Source organism: Petromyzon marinus, chromosome 67, assembly GCF_048934315.1.
Source record: "Petromyzon marinus isolate PM22_M1 ecotype Great Lakes invasive population chromosome 67, UKy_Petmar_22M1.pri1.0, whole genome shotgun sequence".
In the NCBI taxonomy this organism is placed as follows: Eukaryota; Metazoa; Chordata; class Hyperoartia; order Petromyzontiformes; family Petromyzontidae; genus Petromyzon; species Petromyzon marinus.
In genome coordinates this window covers 1,125,042-1,141,239 of record NC_133733.1, presented here as the reverse complement: position 1 = coordinate 1,141,239, position 16,198 = coordinate 1,125,042, and the positions used below count along the sequence as shown (strand labels likewise).

Genomic DNA, 16,198 nt, shown 5'->3' with positions numbered 1-16,198 from the left:
TGGTGGTAGTGGTGGCTGTGGTGGTGGTGGTGGTAGTGGTGGTGTTAGAGGTGGTGGTGGTGGTGGCTGTGGCGGTGGTGGTGATGGCTCACCAGGAAGATGTCGGCGTAGCCGGCGAGGCTGTCCACGCCCTCCTGGATGCGAGCGCCGCCGGAGTCGTTGAGGCCGATGATCGGAGCGCCGACGAGCGCCGCCTGGTCCATCACCTGCACCGCCATGCGCAGACACGGTGTGACGCGCAGACACGGTGTGACGCGCAGACACGGCGTGACGCCCAGACACGGTGTGACGCGCAGATACGGTGTGACGCGCAGATACGGTGTGACGCGCAGACACGGTGTGACGCGCAGACACGGTGTGACGCGCAGACACGGTGTGACGTGCAGACACGGTGTGACGTGCAGACACGGTGTGACGCGCAGACACGGTGTGACGCGCAGACACGGTGTGACGCGCAGACACGGTGTGACGCGCAGACACGGCGTGCCGCGCAGACACGGTGTGACGTGCAGACACGGTGTGACGTGCAGACACGGTGTGACGTGCAGACACGACGTGACGCGCAGATACGGTGTGACGCGCAGACACGGTGTGACGCGGACACTGCCACACACAGACACTGCCACACACAGACACTGCCATACACAGACACTGCCACACACAGACACTGCACTGACACACACAGACACGGACACTGCCACACACAGACATGGACACTGCCACACGCAGACACTGCCACACACAGACACAGACACACACAGACACGGACACTGCCACACACAGACACTGCCACACACAGACACTGCCACACACAGACACTGACACACACAGACACTGACACACACAGACACAGACACTGACACACACAGACACAGCCATGTGCCAGCCGTGTGCTAGCCGTGTGGCAGCCGTGTGGCGGTGGAAGCGTCACCTTGCAGATCTTCTGTGCGTGGGCACCAGACAGGCTGCCTCCAAACACCGTGAAGTCCTGGAACGCTCAACAACATCACAACATCATCACAACAACATCACAACATCATCACAACATCATCACAGTCACAACATCATCGCAACATCATCACAAAATCATCACAGTCACATCATCACAGTCACAACATCATCACAGTCACAACATCATCACAGTCACAACAACATCACAGTCACAACAACATCACAGTCACAACATCATCACAGTCCCATCAGCATCACAGTCACAACATTACAGTTACAACATCATCACAGTCCCATCAGCATCACAGTCACAACATCATCACAGTCACAACATCATCACAGTCACAACAACATCACAGAGTCACGACATCATCACAGTCACAACATCATCACAACAGTCACAACATCATCACAGTCACAACAACATCACAGTCACAACATCATCACAGTCACAACAACATTACAGTCACAACATCATCACAGTCACAACATCATCACATCATCACAGTCACAACATCATCACAACATCATCACAGTCACAACATCATCACAGTCACAACATCATCACAGTCACAACAACATCACAACATCATCACAGTCACAACAACATCACAACATCATCACAGTCACAACATCATCACAGTCACAACATCATCACAGTCACAACATCATCACAGTCACAACAACATCACAGTCACAACATCATCACAGTCACAACAACATTACAGTCACAACATCATCACAGTCACAATATCATCACAACATCATCACAGTCACAACATCATCACAGTCACAACATCATCACAACAACATCATCACAGTCACAATATCATCACAGTCACAACATCATCACAGTCACAACATCATCACAGTGAGCGTGGTGGTGAGTGTGGTGGTGAGCGTGGTGGTGGTGAGCGTGGTGGTGAGCGTGGTAGTGGTGAGCGTGGTGGTGATGAGTGTGGTGATGGTGGTGGTGAGCGTGGTGGTGAGTGTAGTGGTGGTGAGCGTGGTGATGGTGAGCGTGGTGGTGGTGAGCGTGGTGGTGGTGAGCGTGGTGGTGGTGAGTGTGGTGGTGGTGAGCGTGGTGGTGAGCGTGGTGATGGTGAGCGTGGTGGTGGTGAGCGTGGTGGTGGTGAGCGTGGTGGTGGTGGTGGTGAGAGTGGTGGTGGTGAGCGTGGTGGTGAGCGTGATGGTGGTGGTGAGCGTGGTGGTGGTGGTGAGCGTGGTGGTGGTGGTGGTGAGCGTGGTGGTGGTGGTGAGCGTGGTGGTGGTGAGCGTGGTAGTGGTGGTGAGCGTGGTGGTGGTGGTGGTGAGCGTGGTGCTGGTGGTGGTGGTGAGCGTGGTGGTGGTGAGCGTGGTGGTGGTGAGCGTGGTGGTGGTGGTGGTGGTGGTGAGCGTGGTGGTGGTCAGCGTGGTGGTGGTGGTGGTGAGCGTGGTGGTGGTGGTGGTGGTGAGCGTGGTGGTGGTGGTGGTAGCGTGGTGCTGGTGGTGGTGGTGGTGAGCATGGTGGTGGTGAGCCTGGTGGTGGTGGTGGTGAGCGTGGTGGTGGTGGTGGTGGTGAGCGTGCTGGTGGTGGTGGTGGTGAGCGTGGTGGTGGTGGTGGTAGCGTGGTGCTGGTGGTGGTGGTGGTGAGCGTGGTGGTGGTGAGCCTGGTGGTGGTGGTGAGCGTGGTGGTGGTGGTGGTGGTGAGCGTGGTGGTGGTGGTGGTGAGCGTGCTGGTGGTGGTGGTGGTGAGCGTGCTGCTCACCTGGCTGAAGACGTACGCAAGGCGGCCGTTGATGAGTCCTCGTCCGGTGACCACACTGTCTCCTGGAAACTGTACACACAGACACAGACAAAGGTCCCCTGTGTAGCCTCTAACAGACTGTAGGGGCAAGTGCTGTGAGTAGCGAGTAGCACCAGCACCTATGAAGGTAAACACAAAGGTCCCCCGTGTAGCCTCTAACAGGCTGTAGGGGCAAGTGCTGTTAGCGAGCAGCAGCTATGAAGGCTACCGGCACTGTGGCACACGAGGAGGTGGGTGGCCAGCACCACGCCCGGCCGCCTTTGTCTCCCCAGGTACTAATTTGTCCTGGGTGATGCCCAGGACCGGTTCAGATAATCGTCATCAGTGGTGGTGGCCTTGAGCGGGAATCGAACTGGGGTCGCCGGGTTCGTAGCGCAGTGCGCTGACTGCTACACCACCGCTCCCCATACACACAGCACACACACAGTACACACACAGTACACACATAGAGTGCACATACACACAGCACACACATAGAGTACACATACACACAGCACACACATAGAGTATACACACAGTACACACACAGTACACACATAGAGTGCACATACACACAGCACACACACAGTACACACACAGTACACACATAGAGTACACATACACACAGCACACACATAGAGTACACATACACACAGCACACACACCTTATACACACAGCACACACATAGAGTACACATACACACAGCACACACACCTTATACACACAGCACACACGTAGAGTACACATACACACAGCACACACACAGCACACACACACACAGCACACACAGAGTACACATACACACAGTACACATACACACAGTACACACACAGTATACACACAGCACACACAGAGTACACATACACACAGTACACACACAGTACACACACCTTACACACATAGAGCACACACCCACAGCACACACACAGTACACACACACACAGTACACACACACAGTACACACACACACAGTAAACACACAGTAAACACACAGTACACACACACAGTACACACGCAGTACATGTCACACACAGTATACAGTACACACACACAGTACACACACACAGTACACACACTACAGTGCACACACACAGTACACACACTACACACACACAGTACACACACACAGTACACACACACAGTACACACACACAGTACACACACACAGTAAACACACAGTACACACACACAGTACACACACACAGTACACACACAGTATACACACACAGTACACAGTACACACACACAGTACACACAGTACACACACACAGTACACACACACAGTACACACACACAGTAAACACACAGTACACACACAGTACACACACACAGTACACACACAGTACACAGTATACACACACAGTACACAGTACACACACACAGTACACATAGCACGCACACACAGTACACACACACACCCTGAGCACGTGGGTTCCATGTTGAAGCACTCAGCTGCTGCTGTTGGCTAAGAGGTCACAGAGGGACCCAGACCCCAACCCCCCCCCCCGTGTCCTCACACCAACCCTGAGGTCACCGCAGCGATCAACTCAACCACGCCACAACCACGACACCATCACTACACGATCACCACACCATCACCACACCATCACTACACCATCACCACACCACCATCACACCACCATCACCACACCACCATCACTACACCATCACTACACCATCACCACACCACCATCACTACACCATCACCACACCACCATCACTACACCATCACTACACCACCATCGCCACATCACCATCACTACACTATCACCACATCACCATCACGACACCATCACTACACCATCACCACACCACCATCACCACACCATCACCACACCACCATCACTACACCATCACCACACCACCATCACTACACCACCATCACTACACCACCATCACCACACCACCATCACCACACCACCATCACTACACCATCACCACACCACCATCACCACACCATCATCACCACACCATCACCACACCACCATCACTACACCATCACTACACCACCATCACTACACCATCACTACACCACCATCGCCACATCACCATCACTACACTATCACCACATCACCATCACGACACCATCACTACACCATCACCACACCACCATCACCACACCATCACCACACCACCATCACTACACCATCACCACACCACCATCACTACACCACCATCACTACACCACCATCACCACACCACCATCACCACACCACCATCACTACACCATCACCACACCACCATCACCACACCATCATCACCACACCATCACCACACCACCATCACTACACCACCATCACTACACCACCATCACTACACCATCACCACACCACCATCACTACACCATCACCACACCACCATCACGACACCATCACCACACCACCGTCACTACACCATCACTACATCACCATCACTACACCATCACCACACCACCATCACTACACCATCACCACACCACCATCACTACACCATCACCACACCACCATCACGACACCATCACCACACCACCATCACTACACCACCATCACTACACCACCATCACCACACCACCATCACTACACCATCATCACTACACCACCATCAATACACCATCACTACACCACTCCATCACTACACCATCACCACACCACCATCACTACACCATCACTACATCACCATCACTACACCACCATCACTACACCACCATCACTACACCGCCATCACTACACCATCATCACTACACCACCACCAATACACCATCACTACACCACACCATCACTACACCATCACCACACCACCATCACTACATCACCATCACCACACCATCACTACACCACCATCACCACCACACCATCACTACACCATCACTACACCATCACCACACCATCACCACACCACCATCACCACACCATCACTGCACCATAACTACACCACCACTACACCATCACCACACCACCATCACTACACCACCATCACTAGACCATCACTACACCATCACCACACCACCATCACTACACCACCATCACTACACCATCACCACACAATCACTACACCACCACACCACAACCACTACACCATCACTACACAATCACTACACCACCACTACACCATCACTACACCACCACTACACCATCACTACACCACCACTACACCACTACACCATCACTACACCATCACACTGGCACCACACCACCGTCACACCACAACCACAACACAATCACACCGGCACCACAACACAATCGCACCACAACCACAACACAATCACACCAGCACCACAACACAACCACAACACAATCACACCAGCACCACAACACAACCACAACACAATCACACCAACACCACACCACAACACAATCGCACCACAACCACAACACAATCACACCGCACCACAACCACAACACAATCACACCAGCACCGCACCACAACCACCACGCCACAACCACAAGCACCACACCACAACCAGATCGGCCCCTGTGGAGGAGGAGGCTCGTGAAGGACGCCGCTGCTGCTGGACAGTTGGAGGCAGTCGCCCTCCAGCAACAGCGGAGGAGCGACGCTCACAACAACGAGTGGAGCGCCGGGCGGATAAAATGCAGCAAGTTGGCACAGTAGGGGGCACAGATGGTGTGTATCTAGCAGGGAGCCTTCGGCACTTCACGTGGCAGCCTCAAAGTGGTGCACCTAGCCTGGCACAGGCTCCGTGGTGACGTCAATGTCACTTAGTGGCGAATGGCGGGCATTGGTATTGGTGTATGTGTGTGTATCTGTGTGCGTGTGTGTATCTGTGTGTATCTGCGTATGTATGTGTGCGTGTATATGCGTGTGTGTATGTATGTGTATGTATGTGTATGTATCTGTGCGTGTATCTGTGTGCGTATCTGTGTGTATCTGTGTGTGTATCTGTGTGCGTGTATGTATCTGTCTATATCTCTTCTTTATTGACCTGGTCAAGGCCTATGATACCATCAGTAGGCCTGGGCTCTGGGTTGTTCTTCGTGCTTTTGGAGTACCTGACCCTCTGCTCACGATCATTAAGGACCTTCATGATGGTGAGCGGGCCCAGGTAAAACTACGTGGCCGGGAGTCAGAGCCATTCCTTGTACACCTTGGGGTGCGACAGGGATGTCCTCTGGCTCCCACATTATTTAACATCTATTTTGACCACGTAGTTCGTGAAGCCTTCAATAGCTGTACCGGGGGAATCTCCATATGGTACAGATGTAATGGGAGGCTGATCGATGCCTGGGTGCGGTCAAGGGATGGCTCCCAATTGCTCAACCACGTTATGTATGCCGAAGATTTGGTAATAGCTGCTCATTCAGAGGAGGAGTTGGAGACGCTGCTGCTGAGACTGGAGCGTGCCACTAAGAGATGGGGCCTTACCATCAGCCCCACCAAAACTAAGCACCTGCCTGGGTATTTTGTACCATCGGACACTCCACCCCCACAACTCCCAATCGGTGATGGGGCAGTTGTGGAGAGAGTGGAGAGTTTCCCATACCTGGGCAGTGTGCTTATGACCGGCTCCGGTTTAACAGCAGAGGTCTCACTCCGAATCAGTCGAGCGGCAATATCTTTTCATCGGTTGCGTAACGCTGTGTGGAAGCTACCTGGTCTGTCACTCCGCACTAAGCTTCAGGTCTTCTCGGCCACGGTCATTCCTTCCCTTCTCTACGCATGCGAAACGTGGACCCCCCTAATGGAACATCTTCGCCGGTTAGAAACATTTAGGCTGGCCTGCCTACGATCCATCCTGGGTTTAACCAGGCTGGATTGTGTGAGGAGCTCACAAATCCTTGAAAGATCTGGGCAAGGTCCCATCGGTGAGCTCCTCCGGCGGGCAAGGCTGCGATGGCTGGGTCATGTAGCCTGCATGCCCAGCCACCGCATGCCGAAACAGCTTTTGTTCGGCCGGATCGAGGGGGCTAAGCGGGTGCGGCACGGGCTAGAGAAGAGATGGAGTTATGTGGTACAGGAGGACGTGGAGCTGAGTGGACTTGCCGATGACTGGTACCAGCAGTGTCAAGATCGGCCTCTGTGGAGGAGGCTCGTGAAGGACGCTACTGGGCAGTTGGAGGCAGTCGCCCTCCAACAACAACGGAGGGCGGAGGAGCGACGCTCACAACAACGAGCGGAGCGCCGGGTGGCTAAGGCACAGAAGGTTGGCACAGTAGGGGGCACGGGTGGTGCATCAGCCAGTCATCTCAATCAGTCGACCCGTGGCACCTGGGTCTGCCCCGTGACCTCCTGCCAGCGGGCGTTCGACACTCCACGTGGCCTCAAGGTGCACATGGCCTGGCACAGGCGTCGTGGTGACGTCACCGCCACTTAGTGGCGAATGGCGGTTGTTGTTGTGTATGTCTGTGTGTGTGTCTGTGTGTGTCTGTGTGTGTATGTGTGTGTATGTGTGTGTGCATCAGCCGGGCGCGGCGCTGGCCACCCAACCCCTCGTGTGCCGCAGTGCCGGCCTTCATAGGCGCTGTTGCTACTCGCTACTAACAGCACTTGCCCCTACAGTCTGTTGGAGGCTACACGGGGGACCTTTGTCTGTGTCTACCTTCACAGGCGCTGCTGCTACTCGCTACTAACAGCACTTGCCCCTACAGTCTGTTGGAGGCTACACGGGGGACCTTTGTCTGTGTCTACCTTCACAGGCGCTGCTGCTACTCGCTACTCACAGCACTTGCCCCTACAGTCTGTTAGAGGCTACACGGGGGACCTTTGTCTTTGTGTGGGCACCTTGTTGGTGTCGCTGTACATGCCGAAGTCAGCACAGCGGTGCTCCACGAACATGTCGCTCTCCACAAACGAGCCGGGGTCCAGCAGCACCAGCAGCCGCTCCCGTGCCGTCAGCTTGCCCTGTGACACACACAGACACACACACAGACACACACACGTACACACACAGACACACGCACACACAAATACACACACACAGAGATATAACAACCGCCATTCGCCACTAACTGGCGGTGACGTCACTACGACGCCTGTGTCAGGCTAGGTGCACCTTGAGGCCACGTGAAGTGTCGAACGCCCGCTGGCAGGAGGTCACGGGGCAGACCCAGGTGCCACGGGTCGACTGATTGAGATGACTGAGATGACTGGCTGATGCACCACCTGTGCCCCCTACTGTGCCAACCTGCTGTGCCTTAGCCACCCGGCGCTCCGCTCGTTGTTGTGAGCATCGCTCCTCTGTCCTCCGTTGTTGTTGGAGGGCGACTGCCTCCAACTGCCCAATAGCGTCCTTCACGAGCCTCCTCCACAGAGGCCAATCTTGACACCGCTGGTACCAGTCATCGGCAAGTCCACTCAGCTCCACGTCCTCCTGTACCACATCACTCCATCTCTTCTCTAGCCCGTGCCGTGTCCATTTAGCCCCCTCTATCCGGCCAAACAGAAGCTGCTTGGGCATGCGGTGGCTGGGCATGCGGGCTACAGGACCCGGCCAACGCCGGCTTTTCTGCCAGAGACTGTGTCCAGATCTTTCGAGGATTTGTGAGCTCCTCACACAATCCAGCCTGGTTAAACCCAGGATGAATCGCAGGCAGGCCAGCCTGAATGTTTCTAACCGGCGAAGATGTTCCATTAGGGGGGTCCACGTTTCGCAAGCGTAGAGAAGAGAGGGAATGACCGTGGCCAAGAAGATCCGAAGCTTCGTGCGGAGCGACAGACCAGGTAACTTCCACACAGCAGCGTTACGCAACCAATGAAAAGATAATGCCGCTCGACTGATTCGAAGTGAGACCTCTGCTGCCAAACCGGAGCTGGTCATAAGCAAACTGCCCAGGTATGGAAAACTCTCCACTCTCTCCACGACTGCTCCATCACTCACGGGCAGTTGAGAAAGGGGAGTATTTGATCAGATAAAATACCCAGGCAGCTGCTTAGTTTTGGTGGGGCTGATGGTAAGGCCCCATCTCTAAGAAGCACACTCCAGGTTCAGCAGCAGTGCCTCCAACTCCTCCTCAGAATGAGCACCAATCACCAGATCATCAGCATACGGAACATGGTTGACCAATAGGGAGCCATCCCTCGACCGCACTCGGGCATCGATCAGCCTCCCATTGTATCTGCACCAGATGGACATTCCACCGGTACAGCCATGGAAGGCTTCTCGAACTACATGATTGAAAAATACATAATGTGGGAGGCATCCCTGTTGTATCGCCAAGGTGTACAGGGAATGGCTCCAACTCCCAGCTACGTAGCTTACCCGGGCTCTTCTCACTATTATGAAGGTCCTTAATGACTGTGTTGCAGAGAATCAGGGACTCCGAAAGCATTAAGAACAACCCAGAGCCCTGGCCTGTTGATGGTATTGTAGAGGTGCTAACTACTCACTGTTCAGTAACCTGCAATACCACCAGGTATCAAAGGGGCAGTGCAGCGTTACCTCTGTGTGAACAACGGTTGGGGTCATACGAGGTGAAGACGATCGTAGCCACAGTTTGGTAAGAACCAATCAGACAGTTCAACGTGGGAGTGTGGGATTGGTTACACCTGGCCACAAACGGGTATAAGGGTAAGCGCGCAGAGAGCACGGGGAGTTCTCTCCCTACAGGAAGACCGAAGCCTCGGCTGAAGATAGCCAGGATCCTGGACCCGGCCTTCCAGCCCTTCTGAGGGCTAAGGCTCGGCGCATCCAGTGGTCAAGACCCGCCGGGCCAGCAGTGGGTCAGATAGCCTCCCCTAGGTCCCAGCCGGAGGACTCTAGGATAGCGGTAGACATGTGAGTAAGACCCGCCAAGATAGGAGGCTGTACCTCCTTAGGTTAGGAAGAGACCTGTGTGTAGGTCACGCTAAGTCCAGAGGCTGTACCTTCTTAGGGTATCAGGTGAGGGGACCGTATACCCCTCTGTGTGTTAAGGACTGTGCAAGAGAAGAATTACAATAAACAGAGTGTGCCTCATAAGAAGTTTATTCGTCATTATAAACACTAAAGTATCATAGGCCTTGACCAGGTCAATAAAGCAGAGATGTAGGTCTTGTTGGAATTCCCTACATCTCTGCTGTAGCAGACGGACAGAAACTATGGCATCGGTGCAGGACCGCCCTTTCCTGAAACCGCATTGGGGCTCCGCAAGCCTCTCCTCAGCGTGCCTGGCAAGGCGATGTTGAATAATCCTTGCCAGGACCTTTCCCGGCACACTGAGGAGTGAGATGCCCCTGTAGTTGTTACAGTCTGTGCGGTCCCCCTTCTTAAAGAGGGGGACCACCAGGGCATCTTTCCAATCCTGTGGAACCCGTCCAGCGGTCCAGACTGTTGTTATGATGTCATATAGGGCAGTCTGTGCACAGACGCCACCCTCCCTCAGCACTTCGCTTGGGAGATCGTCTCTGCCCGGCGCTTTTTCCTGGTCTCAAGACTCCGGATCGCCCCACGCACTTCCTCCGCAGACGGCACCTCGGCCGCCCACTCGGGAGGGGGGTTGGCTACTTCTGCCGATATTTGAGGCATCGCGGCCCTAGTAGGGTCGTCCCCACCTCCACCCGCGATGTCGTCTGGGCTGAGGGATTTCCCCTCCCTCAGTACCTCGCAGAAATGCTCTGCAAACCTGCAGAACAGTTCCCGGTGGTCGGAGATCGGATCGCCATTCTTTACCTTGAGGACGGTGATAGGTGTGGTACTGCAAGTTACTTTTTCGATGTAATTAAAGAGTGATTTGTGGTCACGGGCCACTGAGGCAGATTCCATCTCCTCAGCAACCCGCGACCACCACCCATCCTTGCAGCGCCTCACGGCTCTCCGAACCTCCGAGCGAAGGCTGCGGTAAGACTCCTCATTCTCTGACGTGGGATTCTGTAGGCGGTGAGTGGGCCTGCTACCTGCTTTCACTACACACACTGTACGCACGCAGCGCGCTAACCACTGCACCACCGCTCCTACACACACACTACCCACACACACACACTACACACACACACCACACTACACACACCACACTACACACACCACACACTCACCACACACACACCACACACACACCACACACACACTGCACACACACCACACACACACACTACACACACACTACCCACACACTACACACACTACACTACACCCACTACACTACACACACAACACACACTATACACTACCTACACACACTACACACACTACACTACACACACCCACTACCCACACTACACACACCACACTACCCACACTACACACACACTACACAACACACACTACCGACACTACACACACACTACACACACTACCCACACTACACGACCCACACACAGCGCGCTAACCACTGCGCCACCGCTCCCACACACACTACACACACCACACTACACACACCACACTACCCACACTACACACACACTACACAACACACACTACCGACACTACACACACTACACTACACACACTACCCACACTACACGACCCACACACAGCGCGCTAACCACTGCGCCACCGCTCCCACACACACTACACACACCACACTACCCACACCACACACACACTACACACACACTACACACACACTACACCACACACACGACCCACACACACAGCGCGCTAACCACTACGCCACCGCTCCCACCCGTGCACTACCCACACACACTACACCACACACTACACACACTACACACTCTACCCACACTACACACACACTACACAATACACTACCCACACACACTGCGCGCTAACCACTGCGCCACCGCTCCCACCCGTGCACTACCCACACACACTACACCGCACACTACACCACACTCTACCCACACACTACCCACACTACACTACCCACACACTACACACACAGCGCGCTAACCACTGCGCCACCGCTCCCACCCGTGCGTGCTGCGCTTCCACCCGCGCCAGGCCGCCGCCGATCTCCGCCGCGCGCCTCCGGCGCTCGATCCGCTCGTGGACGCTGCTCGCGCCGCGCCACGGCGCCCGACACGGGAACGGCGAGTGGCGGGCGCGCGGGAGCAGCGCGGCGCCCAGCCGCGACGCGGACATCATCAGCATCATCGCCGCCGGCTTCGGCGTCGTCGGCTTCTCTCCTTCACCTCTCCTCTGCCGCTCTCCCCTCTGCCTCTCTCTCCTCTCCCCTGGCGCCCTCTGCCCCTCTCCTCGTCTCCCTCTGCCCCTCTCCCTCTGCCCCTCTCCTCTGCCCCTCTCCTCTCTCCCTCTGCCCCTCTCCCCTGGCGCCCTCTGCCCCTCCTCTGCCCCTCTCCTCTGCCCCTCTCCCTCTGCCCCTCTCCCTCTGCCCCTCTCCTCGTCTCCCTCTGTCCCTCTGCCCCTCTCCCCTGGCGCCCTCTGCCCCTCTCCTCTGCCCCTCTCCCCTGGCGCCCTCTGCCCCTCTCCTCTGCCCCTCTCCCCTGGCGCCCTCTGCCCCTCTCCCTCTGCCCCTCTCCTCTCTCCCTCTCCCTCTGCCCCTCTCCCCTGGCGCCCTCTGCCCCTCTCCCTCTGCCCCTCTCCCCTGGCGACCCCGCGCTGGGGGTGACCGGCCGGCCGGGGGGCGGGGCGTAGGCGAGGGGCGGGGCAGTGAAGCCGCGACTTCGCCATCTTGCTCAGGGGGTAGAGCGACTTCACGAGGGCGCGCGCCGCGGGAGTCCCCCAATGGGGCTACCCCTACCCAAGATGGCGCGCGGGGTGAGGCGGGGCGGGGGGAGTCGTCGTCGTGGCAGCGGCGTGACGTCACTCGCTGTCAGGGTCACCCGGGGGCTACGCGCGCGCGCCATCCCCCCCCACTCCCACCAATTCGCAAGATCCCATTGGTCGATCGCCGTGCCGCGCGCTGATTGGTTATACAGTGTGACGGTCGTGGGGGGGGGTTGCCGACTCCGTTCCACGCGCTGATTGGTTGTCCAGCGTGAGGGGTCGCCGTCCCCGTCTCGCGCGCTGATTGGTCAACCAGCTGTGTGGGTTGTGGGGAGGGGAGTTGCCGGCCCCGCGCCGCACGCCGATTGGCTGGCACGCGGGTGCTCAGCTGGCACGCGGTGCTCAGCTGATCCTCAGCGAAATCTGCTGCCAAATCAGCGTCCAATTGGACGCCTGTGGAAAAGCGTTTTGTAGCTCATCGGATTTCTCCAATCTCAAGAAAGATTTTGGTTCTCTCATCATCAGCGGCAGCGGTCAGAATCCAGCGTGGGGCATGTGTGAAAGAGAGCTTCTTAGCTCTTCGGATTTCCCCAGATTCTGAATCTTGATCAGGTCGCCAGGGTGGCGAGGAGACTAACTTCCTCACCTGGTCTACAGGGAGGCCCTGGGTCCGATCCCAAGCCTGACGGCCTGTTGTTGTATATTTGGAGTCTGCGTGTCTCTCTCTCTGTCTCCCCGTGGTCGCGTGGATTTGTATCCGCGTCCTCCGACATTGAGAAACACGCGATTAGAGAATTTGGCTCCTGATATGAATCCCCAGACCTACGACAAGCCACTTGGTTGGGTTATCGCTTCTGGAAAAGAGCTACACAGTAGCTCAGTGGGCCTAACCTGGTAAAAGAGAAAATAGTTTGTTTTAATAGTTGTAGTTTATATTTTAAATTTCGATTTAAAGCTTTCGTGACTGCAAGGATTCATCTTCTTTGGTTCTTTCGGTAAAGTCACGTAATAAATATTCAAATATCCCCCCCCCCCCCCAATATATCGCTATAAAATAGTTATCTGTTTATATGGTTGTGGTTATGGTTGTAATCCCGAATCTCTGCCATTACATACAATGAAACAAGAAAAGGTAAAATAAGTAAAAACAGAGCAGTGTAAATACAATAACACTATTAGACATTATATTCTTGGTTCTTTCGGTAAAGTCACGTTGAAGGGAAACAATAAAATAATAAAATATATATTGTTTTATATATATTTTATTGTTTCCCTTCAACGTGACTTTACCGAAAGAACCAAGAATATGAATCACTGCAGTCACGAAAGCTTTAAATCACTATTAGACATTATTGTCAAAAATACATTTTAAAAAAATCCATCCTATGCGTTTGAGAATTTTTGTAAAATATTTTAGGCAGGAAATTCGTTTTAAAAATTTACATTTTTTCTGGGGGGGGGGAGGGGGAGGGACCCCCAGACCCTCTGGAAGATTTGCCCCCCACCCCCAATTTTGGCTCCATGTTTACGGCCTTGGCTTCGAGTGGATCGGCTGCTGGTAGGGCATTTACACTTGACAAGCCACGTGGTTGGGCTATCGCTTGTGATGGCCACACGTCGCGACTGAAAAAGAGCTACACACGGGATGAGAGTAGGGGGGGGGGGGCTAAGGCTGGTCAAATCAAAGTTGAGTTTAGCTCGTCTGGAATCAGACACTGGATTTAGTTGTCCCGGAGAAGGAGGCAACCGACGGGGCTTTGAAGCAATTCCCCAGTAAGGGGACAGGGCCAGAACGATACACAACCGGCAACACACACAGCTAAGGGTGTCGGAGTGAAACTCAAACCAACAAACTATTTTTCGTGTCTTACCAGATAAGGAAGGCCGTCCATAAATGACGTCACGCGATTTTGGACGATTTTTGACCTCCCCTTCGTCACATGACGTCACAAAGTCAGACCCCCCCCTCAAATATGACGTCACAAAGCTCTACACACCCCCCTCCCCCCCCCAAAATAAATAAAACACGCTTCAAATCGCTTTAAACTGTCGTCATTGTAGTAGTTGCGCACTTAATGTGGCGCTGCACTCCGATGTTGCAGGAGAGAATATTTATCTATTTATTTATTTAAAAAAGTCGATTTAATTAAGCAGAACGTGTTGATTTAAAGCTTTCGTGACTGCAGTAATTCATATTCTTAGTTCTTTCGGTAAAGTCACGTTGAAGGGAAACAATAAAATAATAAAAAATATATAAAACAATAAAAATTCTCACGACGTTTCGACCACCTGAAGACGACCGTTTGTGTTATGGTCGAAACGTCGTGAGAATTTTTATTGTTTTATATATTTTTTATTATTTTATTGTTTTCCCTTCAACGTGACTTTACCGAAAGAACTAAGAATATAAGCAGAACGTGTTGCGTCTACATTTCTTGAAAGTTGCTCATTTCGACGTGACGTCACATTTCTCAAACCACCCCCCCACCCTCCACCCTCCCCCCCTTCCCTCGTGCGCGCGCCCGAAACGTCGCGATTCAATCGGTTTTACACCCTGCGTACGGGACCACCCGCAGTCAGGAAAACTTCAAAACTCAGGATTGTACACGGATGTGGCTTGTTGTTGACCACACGCGCGCGCTTTTGTGTCGTCATCATCACGGCTGTCGCGGGCGCCCGCTTTGGCAGCGTGCGCCGGACGCACACCACGTGGCCGGCTCCGTCACTCACGCGCAGAGTTGGTGCGTTTCAGATTCGCTGGGGCCCTCTCTTCATTCCGTTTCGTCGTACAAACGCGGGCAATTGTCGCCTTAGCAACGTGCTGGGGCGAAGATGCGCCAACGTTTGGCACGTCGTCGTTTTCCCGCATTTGTTTATTTTCTCCGGATGCCTTTTCAGTCTTCAATTGTCGACGTTCGGGGGGGTGGGAGGGTTTTTCTTT

General features: G+C 54.2%; 1 protein-coding gene across 1 annotated transcript in view; it reads right to left on the bottom strand.

The window, feature by feature from the left end:
• Window positions 1-12,796, bottom strand: part of PCCB (propionyl-CoA carboxylase subunit beta) — a 35,074-nt gene extending 22,278 nt beyond the window's left edge. Inside the window, exons 1-5 of the mRNA XM_032978550.2 lie at window positions 12,502-12,796; window positions 8,436-8,555; window positions 2,699-2,767; window positions 932-988; window positions 93-206 (exon numbers count right to left, since the gene is read on the bottom strand). Coding sequence (XP_032834441.1) covers window positions 93-206; window positions 932-988; window positions 2,699-2,767; window positions 8,436-8,555; window positions 12,502-12,684 — 543 coding nt within the window. The 5' untranslated portion in view covers window positions 12,685-12,796. The remainder of the gene's footprint in view (window positions 1-92; window positions 207-931; window positions 989-2,698; window positions 2,768-8,435; window positions 8,556-12,501) is intronic.
• Between the last annotated feature and the right edge of the window lie 3,402 nt (window positions 12,797-16,198).